The sequence below is a fragment of the Equus caballus genome, unplaced genomic scaffold, assembly GCF_041296265.1.
Source record: "Equus caballus isolate H_3958 breed thoroughbred unplaced genomic scaffold, TB-T2T haplotype1-0000019, whole genome shotgun sequence".
NCBI lineage: Eukaryota > Metazoa > Chordata > Mammalia > Perissodactyla > Equidae > Equus > Equus caballus.
In genome coordinates, this window is record NW_027222392.1 from 1,302,034 (window position 1) to 1,316,382 (window position 14,349).

General features: G+C 41.9%; 1 protein-coding gene across 2 annotated transcripts in view; it reads left to right on the forward strand.

Moving 5' to 3' along the window:
* Nucleotides 1-14,349, forward strand: part of LOC138922938 (rho GTPase-activating protein 20-like) — an 85,013-nt gene that overhangs the window by 58,933 nt on the left and 11,731 nt on the right. For both annotated transcript variants that reach the window (XM_070259396.1, XM_070259397.1), the window contains 5 exons: nucleotides 3,107-3,184; nucleotides 5,430-5,496; nucleotides 7,927-8,082; nucleotides 10,810-10,979; nucleotides 12,354-12,515. In XM_070259396.1, the coding sequence (XP_070115497.1) occupies nucleotides 3,107-3,184; nucleotides 5,430-5,496; nucleotides 7,927-8,082; nucleotides 10,810-10,979; nucleotides 12,354-12,515 (633 nt within the window). The remainder of the gene's footprint in view (nucleotides 1-3,106; nucleotides 3,185-5,429; nucleotides 5,497-7,926; nucleotides 8,083-10,809; nucleotides 10,980-12,353; nucleotides 12,516-14,349) is intronic.

Here is a 14,349-nt window from a genome sequence, read left to right on the forward strand (position 1 = left end):
AGTAATGTCCCTCTTCTAGGAGAGAATCTACTGGAGGGTCAGGTATTAAAAATGTGGAGAAGTTTTGAAAAGTCTTTCATTCTGAGGAATGTCAGCACTAATTGAACTGAAAAGTTTGAGACTTTTAAGAGATCAGTATATTTCTACCTTATTTTGTTGATGCCACTGGGGAAAAAAACCATTCACCTCAGTTGTTTCTATAGAATTTGATCTCTGAAACTGTAGTGCAGGAGCCAAGACATTGACCCTGAGGAGCAAATATTCTGGGTGTTTTTCATATCACTTTGTTCTGTTATCTGTTACGGGAGCTCTCGATCACACACGATAGTATGTGAAGGTGGAAAAAGAGGCAGTTTAAGACAGTTATTTCCTGGCCAGTAGGAAAGCCGTGCAAATATTCTGATCTGTTTCTGAGTATCGGAGAGATGCTCTGCTTGAGGAGATAAGACTGGAGAGTTCCCCAGCAAAGCACACAGCCTGCTCTCATTTCACTTAGGGCATGGGTTGCAGTCAGAATTTTTCATGGAAAATCACCTTTAAATTTTTGAAAATGAACTTTAATTGCATAAACATTACACAAAACAAACATTTCTAATGTTCTTCATTCATTCCTGAAGATCCAAATTTCCCTCTAATTCTATTTCATTTCACCCTGGAGAAACTTTCCTTAGCATTTCTTGTTATGCAGATCTGGTGCCAACAGATTTTCTTAGTTTCTTTTATCTGAAAATGTCTTTATTTCACCTTCACTCTTGAAAGATGTGTTTGCTGGATGTAGAATTTTGCCTGCAATTGTTTTTCTTTCGGCGCTTTAAAGATGTTCCACTGTCTTTTGGTCTTTATGCTTCTGATGAGTTGTCTGTGATCATTCAAACATTAATTATCTGCATATGATCTGTCATTTTTCTTCAGCTGCTTTCAAGATTTTTTCTGATTTTTGGTTTTTAGCAGTGTGGGTAAGCATCAGAGCATGGTTTTCCTTGAATCTGTTTTTTTGCCAAACAAAATCCTCTTTGGCATTTTATAAACTTCTTGAGTTTTTAAATTTATGTCTTTATGAATGTAAATTATGTCTAAAGTTTGGGAAATTTTGGTCATTATTTCCTCATTTTTTTTTCTTCCCCGTTTTTTCTCTTCTTTCTTTCTGAGATTCTAGTTACACGTATATCAGACACTTTGATGTTGTCCACAGGCCCCTCAGGTTCTGTTAATTTTTTCAATCTTCTTTTTTCCCCTCTACTCTTCACATTGGATAATTTGTATTCTCTACTTTCAAAATCATTTCCTCTTCCATTTGTCATCTTCATTATGCAATTTAGCCTGTGTAGTTTCAATTTTTTTTTCAGATTTCAGATAAAAAATTTCTATTTTTCAATATTTTTAATTTCTATGCTGAGATTCCTATATTTTTGTTTATTATGACCATATTTTCATTTCTATAATTGAGCATAATTGTAATAGCTGTCTTTGGCTAATAATTTGAACGTTTAGATCATCTCAGGGTTGTCCTCAACTCTTGAGAATTGATCACATTTTCCTGGTTCTTCATATATCAAGTAACACTTTAGTTCTTATGAAAAAAATCACATTTCCATTTTTTTCAAATTATTTGATGAAATAGTTTATTTTTTTTAAGGCGTTTGTTTGCAAAGAGCTCTGTCTACTGGAATTTATCTGTTTTGGAGAACAGACAACATGCAGGAAGAAATACACACATCCCTGGAATGACTATTTTGAACATAATATGTTCCTTATGCCAGGAAAAACCGTTATCTTACAGACCAGATAAATTAGGGAGTGATGATTAGCATTTGAAAAGAGATTCTTTTACTTTAAAAAATCTTTCATGGGAGAGTTTTTGATTGTATTGAAGGGACTTCAGACATCTTAAAAACAGCAGCACCCTTACTTCTGGTTAGGTCCCGAGGGAAACCCCATGTTTGAATGCCCAGGAAGCTCCCAGCATGCCTGCGTCTGGGCGCTCGGAACTCTACCACTGGGTTCTGAAGCACTTTCTCATAATCCTTAGGGCTACAAGTAGTTGGAAATCAATGAATGCTTTCATTGATAGAAGTCCCATTATAAGCAAGTTTCAGGGCCATCTGTCATATCAAGCAATTGAATTCATACGAAGAAAAATACAATGAAAGGACAAGGAATGAATTACGAAAGGATTCCCTTTGTTTTTAATGTCATCTTCAAGCCTCTGATTGTCCCCTTATGCTGTCTGTCTTCTTTAAGCACCGTTGATTTAGGACAGGGGCCTTCCTGCCTGATAATACTCCAAAACTATGTGCGCAGTCAGTGTTCTTGGTTACCGTTTTTCTTCTTTTAAAATGTCTTTTGGAGTTCAGAGTTCAATAGATGTCTCAGAATCCTATTAATTGCTTTCGGGTACTTTTCTGTAAACTGTCTTCCTATTTTAATGGAGCAGTTTCTCACTGTGAGGTGTGGCAGGGAGCTATTGTGAATACCCTAGTCACTGGCAGAGTTTGGAATGGAACTTGAGTTTCTCAAATTTTCAGTCTAATTTCCTGGACTCACTGGTTTCAGTTAATTGTCTCAACATATCTTGACAATGAAAGCTTAGTGACCATCATGCCAGACACAAAGAAAGTACTCACTAAAGAATAGCTTTTAAAAATGCCTTTTATAGCCAGTTCTTCTGATTTTACCAACACCAAGTATGTAATTGCAAAGAAATAAAGCCATATTACAAAAGCACAACTCAGGAAGAGAAAGGGTTCAGCTCCTCCTTTTTAAACCACCCCCCCTCCATTACAGAAATAGCCTCAAGGTGCTGAGGACCAGCCCACGGGCCTGCCCGGAATTCTCAGTCTTTCTCCTTCTTGCTTAAGCTGTTATGTTTTTTGTGCCACAAATCCTTTCAGAGAAATGTTTGATTTACTGAAATGCTTCCTACTAGCCTCATGTTATACAAAGGAATGAAAGTAAATGGTATTTAGGGGTTCGTGCTCTGCATGTGCTGTGCTGTGTCACTACCTGAAAACAAGCTTGCCTTTAGAATACGGATAGTAATTTGACAGAAATTATTTAAATTTTTCAAATTTAAATTATAGCATTTTTTCGCATTTATTTTTTACAGTCTGTAACTGTAACAGTGACCAATTCGGATACAGTGAATAACATTATCAACATGTCACTACCAATGCTTGGAATAACTGTAAGTTACCTGCAAACTATTTTTACTTAAAAACCAACTTTAATTTTTGAGATTTGTGTGTGTGTGTGTGTTTGCATAATGCACCACCCATCATGACAACTGATTATTATGGATTTCAAAGTCATATTTTGTCCCCCTTCAAATTTGGAAATTGAAGGCAGCAAAGCTATATTATTAACCTATATATGGTTGCTATTCTTGTATTCCCATTTTAAATTTTGTGCAAATGGAAAGTAATAGCATAATGAAATTGGGCTATAATTTTAGAGTGCTAATGGCAACATGCATTTTTATTGTATGTATTTTATACATGGACAATCACATAAGATTCTAAATATTTCCTCCTCCACTGGACTGTTCCTTCTGTATAATCTTTCCTGATTCCTCCCCTCCCATCGCCATTTGCCCTGGTTGTCATTCAAGGACTCAATCTCAGTATGATGAACCCTAAATAAGATGTTTTCTTGTGAACTTTGATATAAAGACCATCTGGCTACAGGCTCCACCCCATTGATGCAGACCCTGAGGATGAGTTGGCTGACGCCCTTTGTGAATTGGTAAAGGAGGAGACAAGTTCTGAATGAGACCACGAATCCGGGGGCGTTTATGTCCACATCACTTTCATCCTGTTCTGCTTTTAAGTGTCTGCTCTTTGATACTTTGATGGAGCTGGTGTGAGCTGTTGAAATTCTTTTTGGTGAGAGATACATATGTTTGAGGACGAGGTTGTGTCAGGGAAAAGAGAGGGAGAGTAACATGCAGATGGACAGAAAACAAGGAAGCACTTGTAAAGCACGGCTCCTCAAATAAAATTCTCTGGAAATGTAAAAATGCCCTGCTACAGTGACAGGGCGTAATTACAAGACTTGTATTTAAAATTTGCCTAACCCAAAGGTATAATAAAGCCTCTTAAAAGCTAAGCGCAACCAGAATTTTCCATAAGGAGCCAATGATTTCTGTACAAACAGAATTAATAATAATACATTTTAAATGAATTGGAATTTATATGCATGAGTAAAGCACACTTCTGCATTGATTTCTAACCTAGAAGATATGTACACTCTGAATAACAATTAAACCTTGGAAGAGAGTGAGTGTTTTTAGGGATGAGGTTAGGGAGATTGATTAATGATATAGCTCATTTTATTTCATGATTTTAATTTTCCTTAGCGTAAAGTGATCAATCTCACTAGACAAAAAAATTTCTATTCTAACGAAGAGTTGAGCCTATTTGGCTATATATGTATGTCTGATTGAAGAGATTCCAACAGTGTTTCCAATCCCTACCTTAAAAGAAAAGGTTTTTATTAGCTCTCATTTCCTATTTGCAACACAATTTTGAGCAGATTTAGCTGTGCAGGCACGTGTGTGTGCCTGTGTATGTGTGTGTGATGGCTGCCATAGCTGGGACTCTCCTTCAGAAGGGCTAGACTGATTTTTAATCGGGAGTCAAGGGCAAGCACGGTACCTATCACCAACAATTCCGTTTCAAACATCTTTTGCTTTATCCTCTCTTGGAGACCTCTTTAAAATAATTCAGCTGTCTTTATAATTTTGACTTGTTCGTTCCGAGTAGGCTTTACAGCATTACTGGCAACGATTCTGCTGGGAGTGGCTGTGCTCTGCATCTGACCTGTTCTCTCGGTTACAGTTCTTGTGGCTTCTTTCCCGCGTCTGCACCAGAGTCAGTGCGCTGACTTCGCTGGGCCATCTCCTCAAGGCCTCCTGGGCTTCCGCCTCCTTTAGCTCAGGGTTGCTGAGCCATCGAGGCCTTTCAAGCTTTACTTTCATGGAACAGTCATGGCAGGGCGTGTGGCTCTCTGGACAGCATGCTTGTCTGGGCAGGGACATTTGAAGGCAAAAGCCAACATTCTCCAAGGAGTTTGGAGATAGCAGAAGGCAGGACTCTCAAGATTAGACTTTTCCTCCTTAATAAAGGGGGCATAACTGTGATTTCTTTTGCTATCGGCAACGCCCAAATTGAGGGGCTGACTGCATTGTGGTTCCATAGATCCTTGGCCTTCATCAACAGGGACAAGAATCAGGGAGGGTCTATTGGAGGCTGTGAGAGGAATAAGGGGTTACTGAAATCGGCGCCATTGACTCCGAAAAACTGTAGCCACCCCCATTGACCAAATGGCATTTATACTGGCCCCAATTTTTTCTTTTTGGAATCAGAAATGCTAAGGAACTGGTACCTGCTGTGAAAGATTTTGTGTGACACATAGTTCTTTTTGTTTCCAAGGGCTCTGAGAAAGATTACCAGCTGTGGGTCAGTTCCGGCAAGAAAGAGGCCCCATGCCCACTCACTGGTAAGTGTCTGGGAACATCTCAGAGGGGGCTGATTGGGTGGAAAACTGCAACTCTGAAGTCTCAAAGGAACGGTTGCTCAGTCTCAAGCTCCAAGACCCTTAAAAGTGAAAATCTTATGCAATATTCCTTCCTACATTTATTAAATAATTACTAAGCACTTACTCTATCCCAGGCACTGATAACATCTCTTCATTCCACGGCTTATGGTCTAGTTTGTGGGAAATGTGAGTTTTTCTTCTTTACTTTTTTACTTGACAAGCAGAGCTGTCTTGAAAAACTTATGCATACTTACTTCCTCAGGTATGATGGCAACCTGGATCAGAATTTCTTTTCCCATCTATTTATTTTTTTATATTCCACTCTTGAATTCCTCTGTTCCATTTCCTAACTACTAAGTAGCCTCTATTTTGTGAGAATCTTAAAAAATCCAGCCATACCTCTGAATCCAAGTACAAATATTTATTTAATACTTGCTCTGTGTCCGAAACTTTTCTCAGCATCATAAGAAAGATGAGATAATCGCAGTTAACTCCTCACATCTTCACTGACTAAACCACCGGTACTTTGCTGTTTCTCAGGCCGAGTTTTCTAGCATTGTTCTTGAGGTTATTGATAAATCGATTACACCTCTCCTAAAATCGTTATTAGAGCAAGTGAGCTAAAAGAATAATAATAATTCTTGGATCAGCAAATTTGTTCAGTGTGGAAAATAGAGGGACTAAGACAAGGGAAGGGACAGGCTCTGTCGCAGACCTGGCAGGATGTCTTCTCAGCCTTCACGGAATTGAAGAGAGTGAGGACCTTGCTCTGGATGAGCTTGGGCTGAAGGGAGTGTTGTGGCTGGTTTGATCTTCTATCCAGACCACTAACACTGTCTCCCTGTTGGCAATAAGGCTGTTTTGCTTTCTTCTCATTCATGTGTTCACTGCAGGAGCACTTTGAATTTCCTTCAAGAACTTTTCTTTTGCGTTCATGACTTGGCTAACTCTCTGGTGCCGGAGGACTAGCTCTCAGCCGCCTCAGCTTTCGACATGGCTTCCTCAGGAAGCTTAATCATTTCTCACTTTTCATTTAAGGTGAGAGGTGTGTGACTCTTCCTCTCATTGAACACTTAGAGGCCATTGTAGGGTTACTAGCTGGCCTAATTTCCATATTGTCATGTCTCAGGGAACAGGGAGGCCTGAGGATATGGAGAGAGAGGGGAATGTCAGGTCAGTGGAGAGGTCAGAACACACACACATTTATCCATTAAGGTCTCGATCTTAGATGGGCAGTGTTCATAGTGCCCCAAAACAATTACAATAGTACCATCAAAGACACTGATCACAGATCACCATAACAACTATAATAATCATGAAAAAGACTGGAATATTGCAAGAACTATCAAAATATGACACAGCGACATAAAGCGAGCAAACACCGTTGGAAACACGGTGCTGATCGATTTGCTTGACATAGGGTTGCCGGAAGTTCTCAATTTGTAAAAAGCACAGTATCTGTGAAATGCAATTAAGGGAAGCACAATAAAACTAGGCATGCCTGTATTCTTCAAGAATGAAATCCACACCACACTGTTGGGGAAAAGTGCAATTCTCCACAGAGAACTCTATGGAGAGGAAGCAATTTAAAGCATGGAAGAGCAAAACAAATCACATGGCAGGCAACTCCCGGTGATGTTGGGGGCAGTTTTCCACTCTGTAAACACTGTTTTGCACTTTGCTTCTGGGTTTCCAACACCATGCAGCCTTCCCTCTGATGGCTGCCTGGCAGGGCCCTGGGAGGGTGGGCAGCCGTGGGAGGGCAGCTGAAGGCACAGAGCCCTGCTGCTCTTGAGGAGCCCTTGTCTTTAGAACTGACAAAAGGAAACAAAAAATCTGTGTTAAAATGACATTACGAGTGAGACAACAGTGATCACAGCAATTATGAACATATATGGTCCAATTCTTTAAAAACCATTGACCACCAATGTTTACTAATATATTTTCCTTGATCCTTATAAGTCTGTGTGAGGGTAAGCATTTAAAAGGATGAATGTCAGGCTCAGAGAGGTCAAGTAATTTGCCTCAGATGTACAGATCTAGTTAGTGTCAAGGCAGAAACTAGAAGGCATTAAATATTCTCGGAGGGAAACACAGCAAAAGTCAACATTGTGCAATGCACTTACGGATCTATGCATTCCAAAGAAAGCAACGTGGTTAAAAATCTTTTTCTCTTTCCATTTTAAACTCTTTTGCTTGGGCACCTGCTTTTTGCAAGGTGTCGCCCGTGAGGGTGCACGTGGCGCTCGCTCGGGAGCACAGCCTTCTTCATCCAGAAGCTGCGGGAGAATGGCAGCACACACTGGTGTGGCCCACACGCTCACAGTAAGGAGGTTTGATCCTAATCCATCACCATCATCCTGATGCATAGTTAGATTTTTCTCTGTACAGGACATGAGCATCCCTACATAATTAAAATGAGCCATCGTCCAGCCACTGGGCTCCTGCCACAGGGACCAGAGGGCTCCACCTTCCAGGAGTCCCCAGACACGCAAGGCCAATTCATCCTGAAGCCAAGGCACCCAGCCAGGAACCAGCAGAGGAAAGGTGAGCCCCTCCCCTCCAGCAAGCGCCTTCTCTTGGCTCATGTCTCCACTTCCCAAATGCGTGACACGGAGCTGATTTTCCATGTGTGGGTGGAGGGCCCGTGTGGACAGGAACCCAGTACCTGCCCAGAATCAAGCTTAGAGAAACTCCAAAGGTCTGAAATCAAGACCCAGCTCAATTCTAGGAAGGTGTTTTTTCTTTTTTAATTCTTCTAGGTAGACAGTTGCTCCCTTTTCTGTATCCCCAGAGCACTGTTGCCATATAGTTCTGTGTCTGCACATCCATGTGTCTTCTCAGAGCATGTGCTTCTACAACCCGAGAACGTGCCTTCCCGATCTCAGGGATTTGTCCAGTATCTCGGTCTGTCACGGGAGGGGACCAAATGACCACATGTCTTAGACACACCTGGAATCAAAAACTCCAGTGGAGCGAAGAGTTATGGAATTGAACTGGACTCTCTTCTGGGCTTCGGCTGAAGTGGCCTTGGGATTCCAGAGAGAACTGGACTCTCAAGTCTGTTCCCACAGCAAGCTCGCTTTCCACGTCTGCTTCAGACCCAGGGCGAGACCAAAACTAGACTGAATGTTTACGGTCAGGGCTTTTTTATCTTCCTTCTTGTCATTTTTTCCCCTACCACTCCAATATTTTCCCATTGATATTTCTTTCTCTGAAGAAGACATTTTATTTATTTGGGAAGTATTTGAGCCAGAATAGAATTTCTACTTCAAAGTATTTTTATTATGATTGTTATTCTAGAAGGATAAATTTTCAAAAAATTTATTTTTTAATACACACACCCTAATTGGAGCATGAGGAAACACTAAACTAAATCTTGCCAGGACTGTTTAAAACTAGCTAGGTTTTCGGGGCCAGCCCGGTGGTGTAGTGGTTAAGTTCAGTGCGCTCCACTTTGGTGGCCCAGGGTTTGTGGGTTTGGATACCAGGTGCTGACCTACACCACTTATCAAGCCAAGTGGTGGAGGCGACCCACATACAAAATATAGGAAGATAGGCACAGATGTCAGCTCAGGGCCACTCTTCCTCAAGCAGAAAGGAGATTGGCAACAGATGTTAGCTCACTGTCTATACGTTCTGTCTATGCTCATAGAGTAGCTGAATGTGTAGCTTTGTATCAAGGGATAGAGCACACTTCTTCAGAGCATTCTTGTTTAAGCTGAATAATGGAATACATTTGGATAGTTTTAGAAATAATAAAATCAGGTTAAGAGTAGGAAAACCAGGTTGCATACAACAACTCAACCTACATTTTAACGTGTATCTGAGACAAACATTTGTACATGCAGACATATAGAAATCTTCTCCTGGAGTTAAGAATGTATTGGCTTTCTTCTCTCTTTTTAAAATGGTAGGGGTATCAAATGCCAGGCAGGAAGAAGCCTTAGTTAGGGGAGTGGTGGCATTCCTTCATGACTGCTACCTTCTGGAGGCAGTGAAATCAAATGAAGAATGGGGGTGGGGTCTGCTTTGGGGGTAGGAGACAGATGTCTAGGCCTCCTTAGGCCTCTGAGTGAGGGAGATGAGATTTATCAAGGCTGCTATGAGCCATGCCTTATGCTGAGTGGGACCTTCTAGTATTTAGTCCAAAGAGGTGTAGGTAGCATCATTTACATTAAAGTTGACCAAACCAAAGCTCAAAGAGTTTTCAGTAAACTTATCCGACTAAGCGGCAGAACCAGGAGCCTTCTGTTTCTCAGATCCTGCTCTCTCTGGTCCAGCCCCAGGAGCACTGCATCCACGTGAGTGGACATGGAGATGCACTCACTCCTTCCCAGGAAGGCCGAGTGGTTGGACGTTGAAGGCTACTTGGTGAAATGTTGCTTCACTGTTTATCCTTCTACAACTTGGCTCCTCTGTTGACATTTTTAGTATTCGGTATAAACATGTGATTTAAACAAATGTTAAGGTACCTTCTTAGGTAAACATTCATAGCTGAGCAGTAGAAACTTGGAACTCAGCTTTTCCTTGCTGATCACCTTTCCTTTGAAAAGCATTCTTTTGACAGGGGCTGTTGGGTAGTTAATAATCATCTCTGGGTAGCTTTGTGGGGTGTCTGAAGAAACACGGCCACCTGGAATCTTACCACATAGCCAGCATTTAATGACCACTTCCCAAGGACCCTGACTGCTGATAGTCATCATGGAGCTGCCTGAGCATTGTGGACCCCAGAGCAGAGGCCAGAGGCCCGCTGAGAAGTGGGCTCAGGCAGGTTGTGTCTTGAAAGGCAGATCCTTTTGCTGAAAGAAAGTTGACCATGGTTGGGCGTTCAGAAAGCAAACAGGGAATCTAAGAGTGGGAGGAGACTTACTATGAAAGTAGATGATTGCCAAACTCCACTTGATTTGAAAACCAAACCTGGTTAGCTTTCAAAATGTGATCTGTCACCTGAATCCACTGTTCATACTAAACATCAGAAAACACGGACAAGTACAAGTGAAGTGTCTCATGCAACAGGCAGGAGAGAGCACTGCCTAGGAAGCATTTCCCCTGGAAGAAGTGACCCTGAGTCTGAGCAAGCCTCTAGGTTTGCAGGATGAGGGGAAGAAGAGCAGATTAACACCACAAGGATGCAGTTGGCCAATTTCCAAACGTGGGAAATTCTGTGCAAAAGCTGACTCAGTTCCTCTTTCTTCTTGCCATCGCAATGAATGTGCCGTAAGTAAATTAAACTAACTACTACTGATAATCTCACTTCTTCTTTGGATTCAGGCCAGAAGTCAGTGAGAATTAATTTTATGGGCAACTGGGCCCTCCGGCGTGGCTCCAGCACCTGCCAGGACCTTCTGCACGTGACGCCACCATCCCCAAAGCCAGGGCAGCTCTTCGGCGTCAGCCTCGGGGATGTGTGTGAACGCGACAGCCTGCCCCCTTCTCTTCTGGTGGGTCTCATTTTGGTCTTCTGTGGCTTTCCTGAGGAGGGAGAACTCTGAGAGGTCAAGTGTCTCATTTAAATCTATCCCTAAATGGAGAAATCTTTAGACAGCCGCTGGCTTTGGGGGAAAAGCTTTGCTAATATTACGTCAAAGAATAAAATCAGATTTAGGTACTGCTGAGTCATAAAGCAAACACGACAAAGAAAAGATACCCATGTCCATTCCATAGGTTTCAGCAAAGACCCACATGTGCCTGCTCAGATCAATGCAAATGGGCTCTATGTGGATGAGTCTCTGAGAGTCCACCCCGTCTCATCTTCTCTGAACTCCACAGTAGTCTTCAGCCTCCTTCAGCTGAGTCTACTCAATCTCACTCCTCAGAATCTCTCAGGAGATTTTGACCTGTATTTCCAGTGCTGAAGCATACAGACTCAGCCTCTGGCATATGTGGATCCTTTCATCCAAATAGAATGTGTCAAGGGACAGCCAGAGAATTTGGCCTGTGTTAACTCAAGTTGGTGTATGGAGTTGTCAGTTTCAACATTTATTGAGTGTCCAGTATCTCTCCAAGCACTCTACCAGATCTAGGGAATTTTAGGCTAACGATGAAGAAATGTGTCATGCCAGTCCCATGCTCCTACTACCTCAGTCCTTGCAAGTTTCACAGCAAATTTAGGGGGTAGCTATGATTATCATCATTCCCACTTCACAAATGAGAAAAAAAGTAACCTCACTAAAGTGTACACTGTGCCCAAGGCCACACAGCCAAGATGTAGCATCATAGGATTCGGGTCCCTTGGATTACCTGACTCCAATACCTAGAGCCTTTCTGCACCACAAGCAGAGGACATGAAGATGCAGCAAAAGGAAAGGAAAGAGTGATGAGAAGGGGATGTAATTAGAGGAGGAGGAGAGGGGTTTGGAGAGCCCGATTTGAAAGGAGGGAAAGCAATCCAGGAAGTAGAAATGGGGTATGCAGCCCCTTAAAGGGGAACGAACAATGGGACACGGGTATGGCACGAAGATTTCCATAGCTGGGGAAGAGCAGCTATATTAGGGCACGATGAGGAAAGATTGGTGGAGTAGGAGCGGGTGATTCCACAAAGGCCTGGAAGCAGGGAAGTTTGATTCAAAAGTGTCAGTTCACTGAAAAGGAAAATCTGACTTAACAACTGTTTGAAATGTTTCAGCATATGAATGTAGAAGGGATGGTTGGGTAGAAAATAGAGACACTGAGAAAAAAAATTCTACGTTTGCTTGCATGCACCCCCCCTCCAGCACTGCACCTCGCTTACCCCAGCTCAGACAAGGGGGGAGCTGGTGCTCTGGGCTCCTGGATACAAGGTGCCATTGATTTTTCCTTTCTCTTCTTCCCTATAGGATATGCTTTGCTTTCTTAAGCAAAAAGGGCCGCTCACAGAGGGCATATTCAGAAAATCGGCCAATATGAAATTATGCAGAGCCCTAAAGGAGACATTAAATGCTGGGGACAAAGTGAACCTGAACTGTGAATCTGTTCTTGTGGTCGCATGTGTCTTAAAGGTAGGGAAACTTCTAGCATTATCCACACACAGCGTAACTCTGAAGGTACATGATCAATTTCCTTCACCGTGATTGCCCAGGAACCATAATAGGCATAATAGATTGAGAAACTGAAAAACACTTCACGAAGTCCAAATTTAAGGGCGTTAGTTTGGGTGTTAAAAGCCCCAAATGTTAGATATACTTTCCTTTTTCATCACACACTACCTTCTTCATTCCTGAACATTATCCCAGAATAATAATAATAAAAATTCTACACACACACTTAGATATACAGAACGTTTACCAGAACAAACATCCTGTTTTTGATGACTTCTTCACCATTGTCCTAATGAAAGCAAAGTTTACAAAAGAAAATTAGTATGAAACATTTGAAAATAGATAGAGAGGTTGACCGTAGTCAGTAAGCCAACATTTGTCATTCAATGAATCAAAAAATGCTCAATGAGTGACCAAAAGCTCCGTTCACTTCCTCATCCTTCTTTCGCCTGCCTCTTTTAATTTAAAAGTAGTGTAGGGGTGACTTCACTATTTTTTGCCTTCTTTCACCCTTACCAAATTTGGCATCCTTTATTAATGTTTGTTAAGCTTAACCCACCACCCACGATTATGGTCACACAGTAACAAGCTCCTACCACATGCTTCTTCTTATAAATCTGACTTTTAAAGTAGGTGCAGCAACGAAAATTTGTTTGGAATTCTGAAAATTCAATAGATTTATACAAAAAAGGTTTTTAAATGATACCGCTAAATCACAAATATCCAGTTATGTTTCTATGAAGGGAATCATAGAACAGGGAAAGAATTGACTCAATCCATCTTGGTATTTGTTAACAGCTGTAAAGAGGAATGTCATAAGTAGAAATGACTACAATAGGTTATTAAAATTCTCTTATAATCGAGATTCCATTTGGTCTTTCCTTGTTCCCCATGATTGTTCAGCTCTGTCATAAATAGGGACAGTTCAGAAGTGGCTTAGAGTCGACCACTGTGACACTGGGATGATTAGAAATATACTCTAGGCATACAAATAGCAAGTTGAGTGTTGCCTTCTGTGAGGTGCCCACCTGGAACTGATTTTCCAGCAAGAGTTAGAGTTGCCCATCAGCAGAGTCTTGCCTATCTTTCTGTTATAAGTACAGACTAGCAAGGGGGTGGCCACTCGTGGGTATAGTTCTTAGACATTCCTAAAGTTGACTGATCTTGGTGGGGAATCAGACTTTGCAACTTGGCTTTGATAATACCATGCCCAATGAACTGGGGTGTTGACCTAAACCAGAAATGAGTACATCATCAGGACCACAATGAGTTTGCCATTGAGCTGTCTAAAAACAGAGGTCCAGCAGTGAATACCCTTGGCATATTCTGCTCGGGTCATGTTCTGGCTTCACCACACTCAGCCTCACCAATGGGCTCCCACAGAACAGGGTTCAGGAAACAGAGAGGAGACACATGCTCCGAGTGCATGTAGTGTGGTACGCATGAGGCAAGGGCCCTCCTGCACGCTCCCAGACTCGAAGAGCCGGCCAGAGTTGGACTGCTTCCTCCCTCCAAATATATTGGAAGCACTCCATAGGAAACACGGTGAAAAGCACTAACTACCATGACTAGCTACAATACCATGGGTACCACACACCAATCAACATAGTCAAAGTGAGAGGACTGGGACTCTGTCCATTGGCTTCTCTGCTCTGTCCCCAGTGCTCACAATAGTGCCTGGCACTAACAGCAGCTCAATAGGGATTAGCATGAGTGAACCTTCATTAGATTCTAATTAGGATAGTTGCCCTGAGGCACTTCTCGAGCAAGCCACCACTAAGAGAAGGCATGTGCT